Below are 19,659 nucleotides of genomic sequence, written 5' to 3'. Positions count from 1 at the left end.
GCGCCTAAAACTACGGACAATATCATCAAAACCAAAAAAACAACGCAAAACATGTGCATTTTCCCTAATGTTACAGCACAGAAGAAAAGGCAAACGCTAAGAAGAGCACTCATGTTTATAGACAGTAACCGCACAACAGTAATGCACATTGAAAAACACAGCGATGAGTCAACAGGAAAACCAAAGCTTACTTCCCGAAAACTACCAAACACACAAGAGAAAAGAATCGCCCAACGCACACCCACAAACAAACGACGATGAAGGCAGTGTAATGCCTCGCTGTCGTTACCCGGAAGAGACAAACAACAGTGCAGACTGATTCCCATTGCACGCCCAGAACTGACCCGATGGAAACTCTAATTTCCTTCTCGGGAGCCAGCTCGACCGAGCGAAGGGCATGCTTGAGGAAGCTCCTGTTAAGACTTAGACGTGTAGAAAGCATCATCCTATGCGTTGCTGTTCGTTATATGAGCAATCACAGTACAACAAAGCGGTAGCTCACCCCTCCACATGCACCTAACACGACACACAATACATACATATGTATACAAGTGCGAAGCCCTCGAGAATCGGTGAAGGCCTGAAGCGAAAGCCCCTCAGCTCGTCGTTATCTACGGCGCGCCAACACGGTAAACTTTTTTCTGTTCCCAAAAGTATGCGTTAGCACCCTACGACTGTTGTTCTCTAGGAAACCACTACGTACTCAGAAGACATCAACCATTCCCATGTATGTCAGTCATCTGTAAGGATGTCTTGTTTGCCATAACATATCGACTAACTGTGCGTTTCTGCAATGACTTTCGAAAACATAGGAGTATAACTCATTTTCTCCTTCAGATTCAACAACAGACGATGGCGTTAGTGTCATCGGAGTAGAATGTCCTCTCTACCTCTCTTTTGTTATTAAATATGTCACAAAACATAGTGTCATAGGTGCTCTAGTTCCGGTTGAGGGTCACAGGTCGCACCCTTTAAGGTGTCAAAAAGCTCCCTATGCGGCGTGGCGGGAATGTACGAAGATCCACTAGTACTTCCAGGGGCCGCTGCCGCCTCCGGCGCCACCTGCTCCACCGCCGTATCCACCAGTGCTGCCACCGTATTTACCAGCACCGCCTCCTCCGTATCCACCAGTACCGCCACCGTAGCCTCCGGCGCCACCGCCGTATTTACCGGCACCGCCTCCGAACCCGCCAGCGCCTCCACCAGTTCCTCCGTGGTGGCCTCCGGCGCCGCCACCGGCACCCCCGTGGTGGCCTCCTCCAAATCCGCCGGCGCCACCATGGTGTCCTCCACCGTATCCGCCTGCTCCGCCTGCTCCACCGTATCCGCCTGCTCCGCCTGCACCGCCGTATCCTCCTCCTCCGCCGCCGCGGGCTCCGGCGTACTGGCTGACGACGCCGGCGGGTGGTGCCTCGACGATGAACTCGGCGTCAGCAGGACTGGCTGGTCCCACTCCCGGCTCGTTAGTCTTGACGACGGCGCGGAATCCGTTCTGGTCGGCGACGTAACTAACTTGGCGGTAGATGCCGTTGGTGTCGGTGTAGCCGTAGCTACCCTTGACGGTGCCGCTGCCGTCTCCACTCTCCTGGCGGTTCTGGCTGTTGCCGTACTCGTCCTTGACGTCGTAGCCGAAGTTGTATGGGGTTGGCTGTCCCTACACGCAAACAAACAGCTCTGTCAATGCGTACTTGGATGTTCGCGGTTCAAAAGCGAGAATTTAGTTATAGTTCTTACAGAAGTCGCTATAGAAAATATGTTGTTTTATTGTTCAATTTTGTTGCATTCAATGAAACAAAACAGAATATCATGCATGATTTTTACAAAGGTAATTGCCCTTATGAAGGCAAGTAACGAGCAGGGAAAAATTAATGTAGTGTAAGTGAGACGTCATGCAGTGTCATTGGTAAGCGAAGACCGTGCTGTATAGATGTGGGAACCTCAAACAGAAAGCAGCCTATGTGTGTTAACAGGCATGCTCCATTACCCACCTTCCGAAGCGACATGTCGCTGTTCCCCTCCTTCTGCTTTTCCATATAAAACCAAAAGCATGTTTAGCAGCACTTCTTAACTGCAAGTACTTAATGATATCTTCATAATTGTTGAAATTGTATTTATTCAAAGATTTCCTCAGGTATAATGATTATGTTCAAGAAGCACTGTCCGTGCAACATATGGTTGGCTTGGTATAACAGCGCGGGGGCCTAAGTGGTACATCGGTTCGTTTAAATGCTTTTGAGCGCTATTTGTTTCCACCTGCTTTCTCCTCTGGAGCTCCTTTACTTATTTACAAGCGCAAATAAACTTACGTAGTCACCACCACCTCCGTAGCCGCCGGATCCACCTCCGTAACCCCCACCGGCTGCTCCACCATATCCACCGCCGCCGCCGCCGCCGCCGCGGGAACCACCGTAGCCACCTGCGCCTCCGGCACCTCCGGCACCACCATGGTGTCCACCAAATCCGCCGCCACCTAGACCACCGCCGAGACCACCGCCAAGGCCTCCACCTCCTGCGCCGCCACCGTGGTGGCCTCCGAAACCGCCTGCTCCACCACCTCCGCCACCGCCATGGTGACCTCCAAAGCCACCGTCCCCGCCGGCTCCACCGGCTCCGCCACTACCGCCATGATGTCCACCGAATCCTCCAGCGCCACCACCACCATGGTGACCACCAGCGCCTCCACCGCCACCATGGTGACCACCAGCGCCTCCACCATAGCCTCCTCCACGGCCATAGGCGCCCGCACCCAGGGTCGTGGCGACCATGAGGCTTAGGCACAGCCCCTGGGTGTAATTTGAACAAATTAGTAGGACGTCTCGGCACGGGATGAAGCACTTCTCTCTTAGCAATATGGGTAGCACCACATAAACACTCTTGATCGAAGGCGAAGGATGCAAAGTGTGTCAATTATTTTAGCTCCCGAAATGAAATGGGAGCGAGAGAGCTGTTTCCGCTCACGATTATTGACTGTGGCATTTGTAGCTACAGTCAGGTTCTGCCTGGCGATCGTCCATTGCTTCACCTGCACGATGCCTGTTGCAATGTCATCAGGCACGGTTCAGGCGTCCAGCATACCAACCTCACATAAGAATGTCAGCAGGAGACATGAAATTCCCATGTGAACTATGGTGAACTCTTCAGAAAACACCAGACCTCGTAAGCATGAATGCGTAATTTTTTTGGATTTTCACCCTATTTCGGAATTGAACGATTTAAATATATACCGTTTGTTCCCTAGAATTGTAGAGGTGTAAAAGGTGAAAAACGAGAAAAAGAAAGAGGAAACATTCATTTTAGCCAGAAAAGCGTCCTGTTCGAGTGGAACAGGGTAATAGAAAACTCTGCTCTAGAATGGTAAAAAAATATATATAAACTGACATATTACTACATAGCGCAAAGGGTAGACAAAATGAGAAACGAAGATATGAAAATTATTTGTCGGTACAACTTCGAGGAAGGCAAACCCGCCGTGGTTGCTCAGTGGCTATGGTGTTGGGCTGCTGAGCACGAGGTCGCGGGATCGAATCCCGGCCACGGCGGCCGCATTTCGATGGGGGCGAAATGCGAAAACACCCGTTTACTTAGATTTAGGTACACGTTAAAGAACCCCAGGTGGTCAAAATTTCCGGAGTCCTCCACTACGGCGTGCCTCATAATCAGGAAGTGGTTTTGGCACGTAAAACCCCAAATATTATTATTATTCGAGGAAGGCAACTAACAACGACAACTCCGTGTGGGAATTGAGTGGTGGGAATCCAGTGGTGCATAGCATTCTTCTGTGCTCGCCGTGATATTGCCACTCGTAAATTCAGAAAAGATAACGAGAAGACCCGTCTCGAACGTAAACATGGGTAATGATCATGATCGCGGCCGGTGTTGTCCTTGCGAATCGGCAGCATTTCACAGCGACACGTGCAGTCTTAGCTGCTGGGTCGTGAAAGTGACGTGTGCGTCTGTTTGACTTCACCACTGTACCCTTTCCCCATTTTCTTTTTTTTTTTTTCTGCGCAGCACTCATGCAACTGAGGTCCCACTAAACGAGGTCGTGCTGACCCAGAGAAAGTTGGCCAAAGAGTGAGGGAGTGCGTTCAAATGGTCTGAATATTTGTCGTGCGACGCTTTTAAGCGCGTTAAGTGGACTCATCTTGTAACGCTCACAAAACTGGCACGGGGAGCCATTACGGCCACTCGCTGGGGGGATGTCGTCCAGTATAACGAAAACGGAGCGGGGGCTCAGGAGGGAAGTCGGGTTGAGGTCGCTGAAAAGTGAAGAGTCATTTTCGCGCTCAACGTACGGAAAGGTAGACGCCACGGCGAAATAAGGAGAGGCGGCTTCATTTGGCCCCACCGCAGTTCCCAGGTTCCACTTTGCCGTTCTGCCTGTCTCAACGTCATTTCTTTTTCTTTGTTCCCGCCACATCCTTTCCGTCCGGAACGAGGAGCAAAGGGCGCCGCGGGGCCGTATAAATAGAAAGGCGAACGCGGGCAGCGCCGCTCTCATTCCGATAGCCACGTCCGGACCGGACAAGGGGGCTTCTCCGCGCGCGACCGAGGCTTGGTCACGAAAGCCCGTGCGACTCGTGATCCGGGAAAGATGCGCGCACGGCACCGGCAGCATCCGATCTCCTTCCTCGGCATTTCTTGTTGTTTTTGTTGCTCCTGATTGGTGCCGGAAATAGGGGTGAGCAAGCTAGGACGAAGCTGGCTGAAGAAATGAAAGCAGCTTTGATTACCCGTGGCCGACCGTCCACAGACGTTTAGCGACTAGTGTTTGCAGAATCATCTGCCTCTTTTGAAAGTTCTTTCGCTAAGGTTCACGATCGATGGCATGCGAAATTACGAAAGAACATCATCCATGCTTATTGGCCACGAACCTGTCTTTGCAGGCCTCGTAGGTAATAACATGCAAGCCCTCTGCACCATCTTTTCTTTGGTGGTTGAGAAAGTAAAACCCGTGACTGTCAGTGAATATTCCTTCGGGAGTGGGTTCAGGCTGGCTGCCCCTTTTTATTTTATTTCTTTCTTATCTTTCTTTTTGTTATCCATCGTTCCCCTTCCACAAATGCATGGTAGCCAACCAAGCACGGACTTGGTAATGCCCCTGCCCTTTTCGTGCTTCTTCGTTCACTCTCTCTCTCTCCCTCTCAAAACGCTGAAAGTATTTCTCCGGAGTAATTTGAGCGTATCACATCATGAATCCTCAGTCTCGCTAACTACGTCCGCTAAGCCTATGCTTTGTTATGCTACGTTATGCTACGTCTGCTAAGGCTACGCTAGGCCTACGCTTCTTTATGTTTTCTTTTCCGTTAACTTTTGATCATATTTAACTGCCGCCAACCAATATTTAACTGGCCCCAAAAAAGCTTAGAAAGTGCAATAAACGTCGAACTAAATTTTCGCTTGCACTTGTTCAATAAACTGGTTCCCTTGGCGTTACATATTTCTTATTCTTCCTTGAACAAACTATTTAACCTCCCCAGCTCGTTGTCTCTTGAACTAAATTCTCTTTTCGTTTTTTTTTTCCAGAATCAAAGCGCTTGCCCAAGGAATGAACAGTCATCTCAGCGGAAAATCACGCCATCGCTTTTATGAAACATAATGGATGACATCGTCTGAGGCGTCTTGCTCCGTTTATGCGCACAAGGTTACTTGAAAAACAGGAAGAGTAAGGTCGCCGTCTCTCCTTTTTCTAGTTCGCTGTCGATCAGGTTCCGCTATATATAGTCGTCAGAACGCGCTGACAATCGCTGCGAGGGTGCTAGAGGCGTAGCTAAAATTATCGACCGTCGTAGGCACTGTCCAAGAGAACACCAGTCAATCTTCCACCCTTCTGAGCTTCTTTCTTTGTCAGGAAAGAATCGGCAGCCAAAATAATGAGCAAGAAGTTGAGGAGCTTCTCCGAAATTCATTCGCACAAAAATTTGTTCTGGGTAATATTTTTTTTTGTATTTGTTACATTAAACACAATATAAAAGGTAGCATAAATTTCATTGTTCACAGAGTACACACTAATACATACATACCGATACACATTGTTTCGTAATAAGGCTGTTGTTATCAACATTGTGTTTCCTCCATTCCCAACGCTAACTATATAACAAAGGCCAAAACTGTTCTCAAAATACAGGATCACTCAAGAAAGATGCCTATATGGTAAATATTTAAGCATCTGGACATCCCAGAGTAAGATAAACAAAACTTGTTGGCGAGAGCGTATATCTGCAGCCACTCTGTCATTTTAAAAACGTAACGCGCTATGCAATACTCACTCGTTGTTCTTTCATGCAACGTAATTTATCATCTTATTAAAGGGTACCCGCTTAGCTTCTTGTAACGAAGTGGAAAATTGTCATTCACCCGACTGCAGCGCAACGCTACAAAGGAAACGGACAGCGTGTTTCTCATAAAGAAAGTTTTGCAATTGAAGAAAAATTCTTCTCGGTCGGGGGATTGAATCCGGGAGGGCCGCCCCGGAAAGGCGTTGCTCCCGGGCTCGATCCCCTGATCAGGATTATTTTTTTTTTCAACTGTTAAACTTCCTTTATGAGAGACTTGTATTGAATTTCATTTGTAGTTTCGATCTACAGTCGGCTGCATTACAGTTATTTCTCCCTTTCATGGCCCGACCTCTTTTTTTTATTATATGGTATTTAGGAGATGATGTCGCCTTTAATTGGCGCTAGCTACTCCTTTTCACATAGGGATATTAAATAAAGAATAAGTCATAACAAAAATATTGAAATCATAACAACACGAATTTCGGTAACGTAAATATACTAATGCCACACTCTGTCTAGCGGGTGTCCGCAGAACAAATTTTCTATTTTTCCGGCTTCTTGTAGCGCATGAGAATGATCGATAAACTGGCTACGCAACACGCGTTTCTCATTTCCGTTTCTCTTCAGTCCATTTCTCACATTTTTTTGGTATTCAGTCGCACATTACCATTAAATTTTATATAGCGCTCAAAAACGATTGCTTTGTTTGCCATAATAAAATATTTTCCTAACACACACACGCACCTTCTCGATAGCTGACGCTCGTATAATTGCACGGCGCCACAAAGAAGTGACTACGCTCGCGCCATACGTCTAAGATCTAATCCTAAATATTCTTAATATTGAATGAGGCGAGAAAGACAAGATAAAAACTCGCTTTTTGTACCTGCTACCTTTCGGACCCTAGTGGCAGGCGTTCGAAAGTCTCAACATTCTAGGGGAAACGTCGTAAGTAGTTACAGCGGATGAGGACTGCCTTGCCAACTACCGCTAAAATATCGGGCAATGAATTGATATTTCAAATATGAGAACGTTAGATGGCGGAAGAACTGCTTTAATTATGATAATTAAGACATCGAAATGATATGCGGAAATTAAGGCTAAGGATTATTGAGTCGAATCGGAGAAGCAGTTAAAATTTGCCACGACTGAAGAACCTCTGGGCAAGGGTTCTAACCTTATGCTGGGGATTGAAACCTCAAACCATACGAGCGGAAGAACGCCGTCTAGCGGCGACGGATTAAAGCTATTTAACTGTCACTGATTAAAGCTGTGTTTCCGAGGGTCGAAGATCGCAGTCCTTAGTGGGTTGGTTGAACGGAACAGCGCTGACTTGGCTTCTCACCTTAAAGAAGATCATGGCTCCCGGTCCAAGTCCCAGGTGGGCGCAAACTCCAAGCGCGGTGGGTGCGGGGGAACGTGTGATCACGAAGGAGATTCCCTAACGCAGCGAAGCCAACTTCACTGGTGTGGTCGTGGTAAAGCAACTAGGAAGAACACGGTTTGTTTCGCGAGAGGAGATTGGAAGACGCGTGCGATGGGAATGATGCTCTCTGTCCGGAGCCCAAGAGCTTATATACCCACGCGCTGTGACTCGGCCCAGACCTCGTGAATCCTCGCACGAGGACCGTTACACTTTCTCTCGGGTTCCCTCTTCCCTGCACACCCTCGACCGCGGTATCCATCGGCCCGTCGACCACGAGCGGGCGAGGACCCCTCGGTGAGACGCGCGCTCACCTCTCGTGAGAGGAGTTTTCAAAAGCGAAAACAAAAGAACGCCTGGTGTAATGAAAAGAGAAAGCACGAGCCAAAGATGGACAAAGGTTGGAAAGGCGGTGAGGAAGGCAGACAGACAGACAAAGCACAAACCCACAAAGAAACAAGTTCCCGAGATGGGCGAGCGGCTACGGCGGCTGAATAATATCGAAATTCAGGACAGGCCCTGGACGAAAGTGAAAATAATGGGCCACGAATGAGAAGGTGGACGGGCCTGCCGAAGGGGAGGGGAAGTGGTGGGAGGAAAGTGGGGGAGGCCTTCTCCGAGATGCCACCGCGGCGGACGGGCGATGGACACCGCCTCTCTGCCGTGCTCTCGCTCACCCCCTGTCACCCCCGTTCAGCCTCACCCTCTGGCACAGCGGGATGTAAGAGCACTCCTCCTCACGGTGCCTTCTCAGCCGTAGCGCAGGCCCCTTTCTCTCCGGAAGGTCCTTTCGCTCTCGCTAGAGAAGCCGACATCATCGCCGCCGCATGACGCGGACGTCGGAAAGGAGGAACTTGACGCTGGCGGTAGCGCTCTGATGCGGGGGGCCCACGGCGAAGCCAGCAGGGAAACGGGAGGGGGATGTCAATAAAGCCGGCGCGTGCGAGAGTTTATTTCATGCGTGTTTATTTATCGCTGACGTAGTAGCACGGGGGAATCCTCCAGGGAGACGCGGCTGTACGTCTGCTTCTGTTGCTTGTTTTTCCACTGCATCGCTGGCGTGACACTGGAGAAGCAAGGGTTGTGGGAAGGGGCGGGGGGGGGGGGGGGGGGGAGGAGGCTAAGGGGCTTTACCGGCAAGTTCCATTGAGGACTTCTCTCGCGGGCAGTGAGCGCTGTTCCTGGGCTTGACGCAAGGCGCCCGTCAAGCCGCTGGCCCCCTGACTATGTTTTCAGGAATTAGGCGAGGGCTGCAATAAGCCATATTACCATTATTGTTTTGACAGGCGCCTTTTTCCTGTACTTTTAATATCGTTTTTATCTGAGGAAAACGGGGGATCTAACTGGCACTATTTCAATTACGCAGAAAGACATACCGTCGAGAAAACCAAGACAATATCTAAGGATTAGGAAACGTTATGGGTACTCGACATTACTTTCTTTTTCTGTAATTGTGCATTTCGGTTTTCGTTTTTACTAACCTCACGCCGATGGGAAAGTGGACTACATAAAAGCCGGTTATCAGAATACGCACTTGAGAAATACTCACACACATGTATGGAACACGCAAGCATACAAAGTCTATAAGAAATAATTGTGAACCAAAAGGAAACCTAGAAGCTAAGCTTCTGACGCTCCTGCACATGAGTTGATTGCAAGATGCAGTGTGTTCATACTTACTGATCAATTCACAACAGATAATAGCTCCGCGTCTACCTTTTACGACCCAACGCGCAATGAAAGTAGACATTACCGTTCGACGAACAAGGCGTAATCTACCTCGGCAGAACTATTTCGGATTCTCCTGACAACAAAATACAATGCTGGTAACAAAGTAAATAATAATTGGATCATATACTCTGACTCAAAAGCGGAACCCGGGTATTAGGCTCAATATTGTTTTTATGCCGATTCTTGCTCGCTAGCCTATGCGGTCGCAAGGACACTGGTCGTCGCTTCACATTCAGGCCACAGAATTCACTTGAGGCGGATTCCCAGTCATATTGGTGTAACGGGAAATGAAGTAGCCAACCGGCTGGTGGCTGATGCTGACTCACTGAATGCAATGACTCCTCTGGAATTCGTTCAATTTGACACCACAAGCACTCTACGCAAGCTGCTGTCTGAAGATAACGGTGTAACGAACAAACATAGACGCCATTGCTCTATCTAGTCGACCCTGATCTGCGGTTTTATGTGACCATAAAAATTGACCCTAAATGGCATGCCCTTCTGCACTGTTTACGACTGGATGTTGCCTGCACAATTCAGTTTTTGCGCCGAATAAATGTGAAGACAACCTCCAACGGGACATACTGTGACACCCCAGACGCCTGTGGAACGCTTGCTCATAGATTGCCCGTAGTATGAACAACCATCTCTGAGATAAGTTAATTGAGAGTTACCTTATTTATCACAATTTGTTAAGCCTGCAAGTTTAGTGCCTATTGAGTGCAAACGTAAAAAATCCGACTGCTTTGTTGTGATAATGAACGAATGAGCGAATTAGATTCACGGCCATTCTGGGCTCGTTACAGATGTAAAATACGTAATCGTCGTGCCCTTCGGGATTAGTGCTCGTTGACAGACATCGAGCATCTTTTACACACGTAGAACGTTCACATATAAAAGGAAGGATTGCATAACATACACAATCTTATGCGATTCTTGTGATTGCTTGCGTTCACTCAAGATTGAGATTTGTCGCCGAGTCCCTCATGTTCATACTTCTATTACAATCACTGCATTCGAGAAATCACAAGACATTTCTAGCACATACCATTCTCGAAGCTGGCAAATGTTGCCACTAGTGCACGCATGTTTAGTAGTGTAGGCTTTAGCATACAAACTTTCATTGTTGTATTTCCGTTTCAAGTTAACTGCACTTGAAGCACATAAAAATCACGTTATTCTGCAAGGCAAGATTTTCTTGTGGATCACGATGCTGTCTGTTATCATGAGCAATATCTCATACAAGTGACTGTAGTGCAATAACATGACCGACAGATGCCCCAATACAGCATGGTACACCCCCCCCCCCCCCCCATATTGCGATCGAGTACTAAAGTCTGCGTACATTCGCTCTTTTCTTCTTCCTTAGTCCGCGCTAAACTCGCCAGGATGTACTTTTATTTGAACTATTCAGCACATGGGGGTGGATTGAATGAGTGGAACAAATACTGGTCATGAATGTATTACTGTTGAGTGCCTCAGAATCCTTATGTGACACAGAATATGCCGCTTGACACGCGTTAAGTTGTGCTAGAAGTTTAAGCTCTGCCTTTAAATGTTTCTACAAAAACATAACACGTGGCAACTACTGCATATTCCTATATGTGTGCTAGTTCTGCTTCTTCACCATTGTTATCGGCGAACAATTATCTATTTCACCGATAAACGCGGCTTATCTACTGCTGGCATTGGACAACATGCATTTTCTGCTTATAAGCGTCCTTCGATGATGAACAGATTGACAAATTCCTCTTCATGACGTCAACCGAAACTCACATTGTGAATTTATAGTTTGGAAAAGACTAACAAACGTGCAGCATCTGCTGGTCAGCTGTGGCGGGTAGAATCTTAACGCGAAGCTTTCACTGCCTATACTTCGTCAGGTTTGGCGTGGCTGACTGGATCTCTCAGCGGTTTGTCTCAGCCGGGAAATAGGCTATGACGTTTTTTGCATTGGCACACCGAGTACATGAATCACGAATATGTCAAAACAATTTTATTATAAGCTGTCATTAGTAAAGAAATTCGCAACCGATGGTGGGACTTAAACGGGAGGCACCCAGCGCAGCTGACTGTTGCTGTATACCCCTTAGGGCCCAGACGCTTCTCTTTCTTTTTACATGGTATATTTATTGAAAATAAAAATATTGTCACATTGTAGTGGCTGTGAAGAACACAGTAGGAAAAATCACCGCCCCTTCCAGTCCGTAAAGATGGTCGAACAGCGAAGCTGTGCGAGTTACACCAAGTTCATGATTATATTGCGCTTAGTGTTACACAGACAAACTGTGTAACACTATATGCAATATAATCATGAAGGTCCACCAACTAGCACCGTTGATTGCTTTACTAAATGTTACACCGAGTGTTACACCATGCAAGTCAAACTTTGCAAGCAATATGCATTGTATTTTGTTTCATCATTCTTTCCCCTCATTTTCGCTTTCGCGTGCTTCGCGTGGCGAGTATGCTTTAGGAATGCCTTTTTCTTTGCGTTTCTCCCAGCGTTTACTTTTCTTTCTTTCACTTTTCTTCTTCTCTCTCTTTCTTTCTTTTTTGTTTGCGGGTGAAACAGACTTTACGATGACGAGCCCGTTCACGAGCCAACTCTCGCCGACTGCTCGCGGCAGGCAGCTACTTCCTCAGGAGTACGCACTTCTCGTGGTCTTCCCATAGTTTTGTAGTTGGGATCGAATGTGCGGAACCACTAATCCGAAGCTCTGTATATTGGGCGCAAGGGCCACCGCTGGAAATGCTGGCGCTGCAATCGTTCTGACGATTGGTTCGATTGGTTTGACGATTGACGTAGCTGCCGACATTTCTTGCTAGCTCACGAAGTGTCGGCAGGCACGCGCTCCTAGCTTACAGGAAGATTCAAGAAGAGCGGACACTCAGAGCACAGCAGCCGAATTGACTGTAGCGCACCAAGCGGATGGTAATAACACCTCCCGGTTTCGGCTGTGGGCGCGCGCGTGTTGAACGCCAGCTGGTATCACGCCATGCCGGCTCCGCTGATCGGTGCGGCATTTGTTTTCTCGCTTTTACTGCTGAACCACGCGCGAGCTTGCCGCGGAATCTTTTTATTATTTAGTAAGAATGATTGCGAACGTTGTTTACAAACCTTCACCGAATCTATGCCACGTGCAATTTTATAACGTAAACGCAGGACAGCTTCTGAAATGATGAAATGTTTATTTTGCTCTATATAAATGCTCGTTCCGGGCTTCTGCATTCTTCCAAAGTTGTGATGTGTACGTTCATTTATGCGCAAAGCTTTTTAGTTTTAGCGGAAAGGAATAAAAAATAATAAAACGTTGTCTGTAAGTTCATCTTACATTCTTTTTTCCGATGCTCGCGTTAACTAACGGATGGCATTAACACTAGGCGTGGCGTGTTTCCTGTTGCCAGTTTTCGCCGAGTGCCCCCTCTTGTCTCCTAGTATCGCGTTTCAATCGCTGGACGCTGTTCGTTGGCCACAAACCGCCCACATAACGTTTCTTTCTTTCGCGGAAGGGTGGGATGAATTGTCTAAAAATTCAATGCCGATCTGGCTCGAGCGCCGGAAATTCGCCGTGTGACAACCGTATAAAATTCGCATATAAGATAGCATTCTCACAGGGGGAAAGGGGTCACTGCAACCCCTTTCCCCTGTTGAGTTCTTTTCCTCCTCGGCTATGTCACGGGGCCCCTTTTTAGCGAAGTACGACAACGTCGGCACAGGGTCCGCATAAACAGCTTTGCTGTAAAACTGTGTATTAGGGAATAAATTCTTTATTGGGTGAACCTCTGCCCAGAAAAACAGGCTACATTCAAAGTACGGTAGCGGCGAGCGTAGTCGGCGATCGTCCTAATAATTTCTGTCGGTCAAGCGCGCCAGCTTTTATACATGACTCGTCGAAAGTTTCAGCGCAATCGCTGGTGCCCGCATGCCTTCCAGAAGGTACTACACAATTTGCGTCGCGCATACGATCAGATTACACAGGGTTCGGAGACAACAGACAACGGATAGAACTATCGATAACATTCGGGAAACTTGCGATACATGCAGGCGTGTGCTGCGTCGAGCGATCATGTTCAACATTTGTTAGCCAGTGAAAAACGGACACCGGTGCAAGATAAACATGTGTCAATTCCCCCCTTGTAAACAGCATTGTCCCGATGCTGCAAACAAAACCAGGACCGAAAAATAAGCACCGTAGTAAAGAAAAGCAACAACAAAGTAACATAGAAACAAATTCCTGAAGTTCGTCAGCAGGCGATCAAAGGCTTAAGACGCACGACGTGGACGACTTCAGGTCGCGTGCCACCGTTGTGAGCGTGCGAAATGCCGTCTGGCGTGGCCACCATGTCGGATAATTTTGTACGGTCTGAACTAGAGTCGCAAAAGCTGCTCACTATGTCCCGTCGGCGAATCGGAGTCCAAACTCAAACACGGTCGCCAGGCTGGTATTCCTCGTAGCGTCATCGAAGACTGTAGTGTCGACTGTCCGTTCCTTGGTGGCTCTTGATGCGCAGGCGGCAATTTGTTGTGCTCCTTCGGCGACTGCAGATAGGCGGCAACTTCGACATTCTCTTTCGCGGTAACATATGGCAGCATGGCGTCGAAAGCCATCGTCGGGTTCCTTCCGTAAACCACTTTGAACGGCGTGATATGCGTTGTTTCTTACACCACCGTGTTTTAAGCAGAGGTTACATAGAGAAGGACGACTTACTAGGTTGCAGAAGCTGGCGGTGGAATTGCGGTGTGACAGGCCCCTGGCGTGGTCATGGACCCGGATCCAGACGGCAAGTAATGGTGGTTTATGTCATCGCTTCAGCATGGGGCTATGGTGATTCCGGTGGCACTTCGGGAACTCCCAATGAGCGCTCGATTTCTTCTCGCACGACATCAGCGATGGAGGCCACCTGAGGCTGTGACCTTGGGAACATCCTCTGTAGCTCTTCGCGTACAATTGCTCGGATTGTCTCTCGTAAGTCGTCGGTGCCAAGTGCTTGGACCTCGTACTTCGGCGTAAGCACTTGGTGGTGTAGGTGGTATTGCCTACTGCGCATATCTAACGTTTTCTCGATGGCCGTGGCTTCTGTTGAGAGCTGCGTAACTGTATGGGGCGGATTGCGCATTAATCCGGCGATGAGTTCTTGCTTGACTCCTCCCACGAGGAAATGCACTTGCTTCTCTTCAGACGTATTCGGGTCGCCATGGCGGAGCAGCACATCATCTCTTCCGTGTAAATGGCAAGATTCTCGTTCGGGAGCTGCACTCAGGCTTACAGCAGAGTTTCTGCCCTTTCCTTGTGTACGACGCTCGTGAAAGGCTGCAGGAAGCCGTTGCGAAGCAGGTCCTCTGTCGTCAGGGTCGTCTCCCGGTTCTCAATTCAGGTCCTCGAGGTGTCTTACAAGGATCAGTACACATGGCGCAGCTTGTTCTCAGAGTTCCAGGTGTTCGAGTCGCGTCACTTTCGTATGTCTCCCGCCAGCTTTTTGGGTCTTCAGCCGGTGATCCGCGATTGGTCGGTGGCTAGCTGGGCTGTTGTAGCGCGACGAGAGACGCTGGGGCAGCCATTGTGGTTGTTAATTTGGCTACAATGTTCCTGGTCGTCTCACACAGAAGCTTTCTTTTAACGCGAGAGCCTTAAGTACCCCATGTCGCAGAATATCCGGGGTCCGAGTCCGACGTCCCACGCCCGGCATCCAGCGCCTCGGCAAAAATAATTTCCAACCAAATTTTGGAGCCACGCATGTCCAACCACTTTTCTACCACCAAAGTTGCTCATACCTTGTCTTTCATTCTTTGCAATGTTATTCCTCGGAATATTGAGAGCGGCAGCCCACAAACAAATGTAATGGAGAAAACACCGAAAGCATATCTCTTTCATGCTATCTCTTCTCAGACTGAAATACTAAAAGTAATAACAACAACATGAGATTGACACACGCAGAGACTGAATTTCTACAAGAAAGCTTGCCTGCGTGCATGGCGGTCGCTGCCAGCGTTTCCCAGTAAACGTTATGGTTACATAAACTGCAGTTGCCGGGAAGCATGACAAGCGGTCAGGGGTCTTTGAATGCTATCGTGTTCCACTCTTAAAGGCGAAGCTTAGGCGTCCTCCAAATTGTTACCCCTTTTCTTTCTTTTTATTTTCTGCATATACACTTATGTGCGTGTTTTGTATCTTCCTCAGAATTTGAAAGTTCTTTATTATCATTATTGAGATGTATAACTTCTTCAGTTACTTTTTATTTTATAACATTCAGCGTCGGGTGTAGGCGTACTGTACGTCAGCATGTCGCCGATGTTGTTTAGAGCCCATATTGTACTGGGATAGGTCCTCTGCCAGGTTCAGGTGGGCACCTTCAGACATTAGCCGTTAGCTTTCTCATTTTTCAAAGAAAACTCCTAATATTAATAAAGTGAAAGTGAAATTATGGTGTGAGGATCTAGATGAATGTGACTTTTTTAAAAGTATTTTGACGAATAAATATCAACCTTACCACTCCTTCCTTTGTGCAATATGAAAGGAAACACCAGATGTGTGTTCAAAGCCGGTTATTGTAATGAGGAAAATCTCCATAAGCAGAGAATTCTTCAGCAGGAGAACAACATAACAAATAGCAGTGAGCGAGATCGTGTCTTGCACGTTTGAAGGAACTGCTGTTCGAACACAGATGAGATGTTCCCTTTCATACTGGACGTGGTTGTACGCTTGCACGAGTTATTTATGCAAGTCAAGAGTATTTATTTATTATGTACAAATAAATAGTTAATTAGGTTCAATTGGTTAACTTACAATTCATCTACTTGATCGATAAAGTGTAGGGGGTAATAGTTGGGCAGAATATCGAGAAATGATTGATGACAGCGCTTGAAGCAACCTAGCTCTTGCGGAGTATATTTTTCCAGTAGGAAAAGAGAGACCGCGGAATTAAAAAAAAAAGGATGAACGCACGTGGCAAGGCGTCGTTCAGATTTCAACGCCACATATATATGTCAATCAGGTCACAGGTCCTAGGTCCGTTATCCTTAAGACTTACTAGGTACCCTTTTGTACCTTTATGTAAAGGTCTGTACTACAATGTTTACAGACCTTTCTAAGCCACTCCTGTAAAAATCCCTCATGGGATTGAGAGTATCACGGAACAATAAATAAATCAAAACACTGGGTGTTTCTACTTAGACTGTTAAGTAATATTTAAAAATGCCTGTTTTGAAATAAAAGGACCGTTCCCTCGTAGACATTCCGTCAATGGTGGCGACCATGGGTAGACGGGTGATACGGGGCAATTAGTCGCTAAATAAAAAAAGAATATTGGGCCAGCTTCGCACTAGTGGCTCGAAAACTGAGAAGACAGGGAAGCTGGCGGCACCACCTAGGTTATTCTTGGTTTGGCTAAGTTTATGCGTGGTTATGCTTTGAGACTCGGCCAAGTTTTCTGCATGGTGTCGTCGTTAGCCCCTCAGAGAGTAATGAACACTCGGTCATTAAAAGTATGTATACTGTGTTGTTTTATCTTGAGCACCAGTCATTTAACTCCGGATCTTCTGCAAGTTGCTGATGCTTCGCTGCCGCTTCACCGGCGCGATATTCGGGATTGGACCGATGTCCTGGCATCCGTTCTCGAGTATCGGCGCGGCGGCTTTCGCGCCGCGCTTCCTCTTCTTCGGGAGTGACGCTCTTCTCCTGTCGCCCCATCTCTCTCTTCGTAGGAGACCCGGTTGTTCTGTCGAAGAGGCGGCGAAGCGGAGCTGCTTTTATACCCCCGTGGTGACGCCACGGCTTAGATCCACATCTGCGCATATGCGGCCTCTGCGTACGTTCGGCTTACGTCACCGAGGAGCGGGCAGCCAGAACGCTGCGACAGAAAGGAGCCCGGAGATATTTATCCAGCCGTGTTTTTTACTAATTGAAACAACGTGTCATTATTTCGCATTATTGACGGCGCATCCCGGACACCAAAGCGGCAACGGGGACACCAAAGCTGGAACCCGGACTAGTCCATGGGTTGGGGTCGGAACACACGGGAACCCAAGCTGGAACCCACGGGCCGCCCTGCTTCCAGCTTTGATCTCCTTGGTACCCCTTGGGAGCCCCGGAGGTCCTGCGCCCCCTGCTTTATTATAACCTCAGGTGCTCTCCTGAGGCCTCCGTTTGCCGATTACATGTGCCCTCCTGGAGCAGTTCTTGTAAAAAAATGCAGTCTATCGTCGTGACAAAAAAAGCGACCCGCGACTTATACAGCACCAGTCAGAACCTTGCCGCTTGAGACACAGCGATCACCAAATGGGGCGTCCGTGCCCACTGCCTCACGGCGCGGGCAGCCAGCGGCGGAGCGTAAACAAACTCGGCCGCAATCCGCATTGCCGGCATGTCTAGGGAACAAACGCATACAACACGCGTTCAGAAACCTCCTCCGTAGTGCCTAGGCAGAGTCACATATTCAAGGAGCAAACCCCCAGATTTTCTCTCTCGCACCCGCTCTTACTCGCGCCTGCGCAGAAACATCGAGCGCCGCGAGAAACGCCACGCACCGCTGTAGCTACTATCAATTGTAAAAATGCAACCCGGAGCCGTAACGTGCTGGCTTCCGGCTGCCGGCTGCTGATATATCTTGCACGGAGAGCTCGTTTCAATTCCCTAGTCGTATATACAACAATGAGAAGCACAACTTCGCGATTATCTTTGTTTTATGTGCCCAACAGTGTCGGTTGGTGGACTCACTTTTTTCAAGGAATACAGCAAATTTTCGCAACAGTCTCCTTACATATTTCGTTGGAGAACGACAAATAACCAAAAAAGAACGAAAAGACAGCAAAAAAGAGAGAGGGGAAATAAAGACATGTAAGAGACCGGAGGAACACACATGCACACACGCGCATCTATATATATACATAAATATATATATATATATATATATATATATATATATATATATATATATATATATAGAGAGAGAGAGAGAGAGAGAGAGAGAGAGAGAGAGAGAGAGAGAGAGAGTGCGTGTGTGTGTGTGTGCGTGTGCGTGTGTGTGTGTGTGTTTATGATTGTGTGTATACGCGCGCGCTATACCATTAAATTAAAATCTTTGAAGGTCCACGGAAAAGAAGACATTATGAAGCGTGAAATGCATTGACTTTGTTTTCACACGTGAAGCCAGCATTACAACGCAGCGCCATTTGCTCGAGCGATGCCCTCCTACACACGTCCGGAGTTTGTGCAACTGATTTCCTCACTTGCCAAATGAACGCAACGTTCATTTGGCAAGTGCTTGTCGACGGCCTAAATAACGACGCCATTTGTACACGTCAAAGAAGCGATTGGTGCGGTTAGGCCTTCAAAGGATTAATGGATCCTTAAACTATACAGCCCGAAAATCACAACAAAACTTGCAGCCACTCCCGCAGGACAACGCACGATGCTTAACGAAGATTACACGCTTCATTGCCTGAGCGCCCAGGTGCTGGGATGGCAGCAGGGCACCGTTCGTCACGACTTCGTTGTTATGTCAGCATTAAAGTGTAGCACGGGCAGGTTCCCGCTTGAAGAAAGAAGCGCCCTGTAATAACACAGGGTGAAGACAGAACTTCCAACATAGGCCTCCAAAAATAAAGACATACAACATGCCCTCGTGGCTTCACGGATGTGAGCGCTAAAAATTGGAATTGCAAATCGACCGCGAACGGGCGGAAAGCGTTGAAATGCGTGTCCGACAGCGTCAGAACGGACGCCTCTGGGATCGCGGAATTAAAACATCGCCCGTTACGGAAGTTTGCGGAAATATCGGTGGACTCGCTTTAACCCGTCTCCATTTTTTTTTTCTTTTTTTTCTTCCTTTGCATTCTTCTAAGAATTCTTCAGTCCTCTGGACCGTACAGCCGTTTAGGCTACGTGGCTTTGTACTTTCTCGTCTTCTATTCCCTCTTTTTTCTCAAGTATTCGTCTCCAACCGTTTTCCTGAGAAAAGGTGCGACTCCTGCTTTCTTGTTTTCTTTCCCCTCAAGCCGGAAGGAAATGGTGGCGGTCGCTCGAAGGCGTCTTATTTCTTGAACTTGGGCGCCCCGCGCATGGCATTTCGTACAGGCAGTTTGCGCCGTTGCTGTCCAGAGTCGAAGCCGGGAACGAGTTCTCCAAGCACATCAGCTATTTAGGCCTCTGGTTGAGTCTTTTTTACTCTTTTATTTATTTTTTCCTGCCTTTATCGGGAGGATGAGCCGCATTTCCGCCCGCATCG

At 47.9% G+C, this 19,659-nt stretch overlaps 1 protein-coding gene across 1 annotated transcript; it reads right to left on the bottom strand.

Moving 5' to 3' along the window:
* Positions 1-938: 938 nt before the first annotated feature.
* LOC142585908 (uncharacterized) lies at positions 939-8,601 on the bottom strand. Its single transcript, XM_075696999.1, has 3 exons — positions 7,624-8,601; positions 2,307-2,783; positions 939-1,654 (listed from the first exon to the last, which is right to left on the bottom strand). Exons 1-3 carry the CDS (start codon positions 7,636-7,638, stop codon positions 1,025-1,027), a joined length of 1,122 nt encoding a protein of 373 aa, XP_075553114.1. The 5' UTR covers positions 7,639-8,601; the 3' UTR covers positions 939-1,024.
* Positions 8,602-19,659: the final 11,058 nt, after the last annotated feature.

This window comes from Dermacentor variabilis, chromosome 6 (genome assembly GCF_050947875.1).
Source record: "Dermacentor variabilis isolate Ectoservices chromosome 6, ASM5094787v1, whole genome shotgun sequence".
Taxonomy (NCBI): Eukaryota; Metazoa; Arthropoda; class Arachnida; order Ixodida; family Ixodidae; genus Dermacentor; species Dermacentor variabilis.
This window is presented reverse-complemented; position numbering and strand designations above follow the sequence as displayed.

What these genes read in the sequence shown, in the direction of transcription:
- LOC142585908 (XM_075696999.1), bottom strand. An exon ending in ACGGAGGTGGTGGTGACTAC is followed by an intron (nt 1,655 to 2,306) that starts GTAAGTTTATTT and finishes GTTTGCGTGTAG; the next exon opens with GGACAGCCAACCCCATACAA.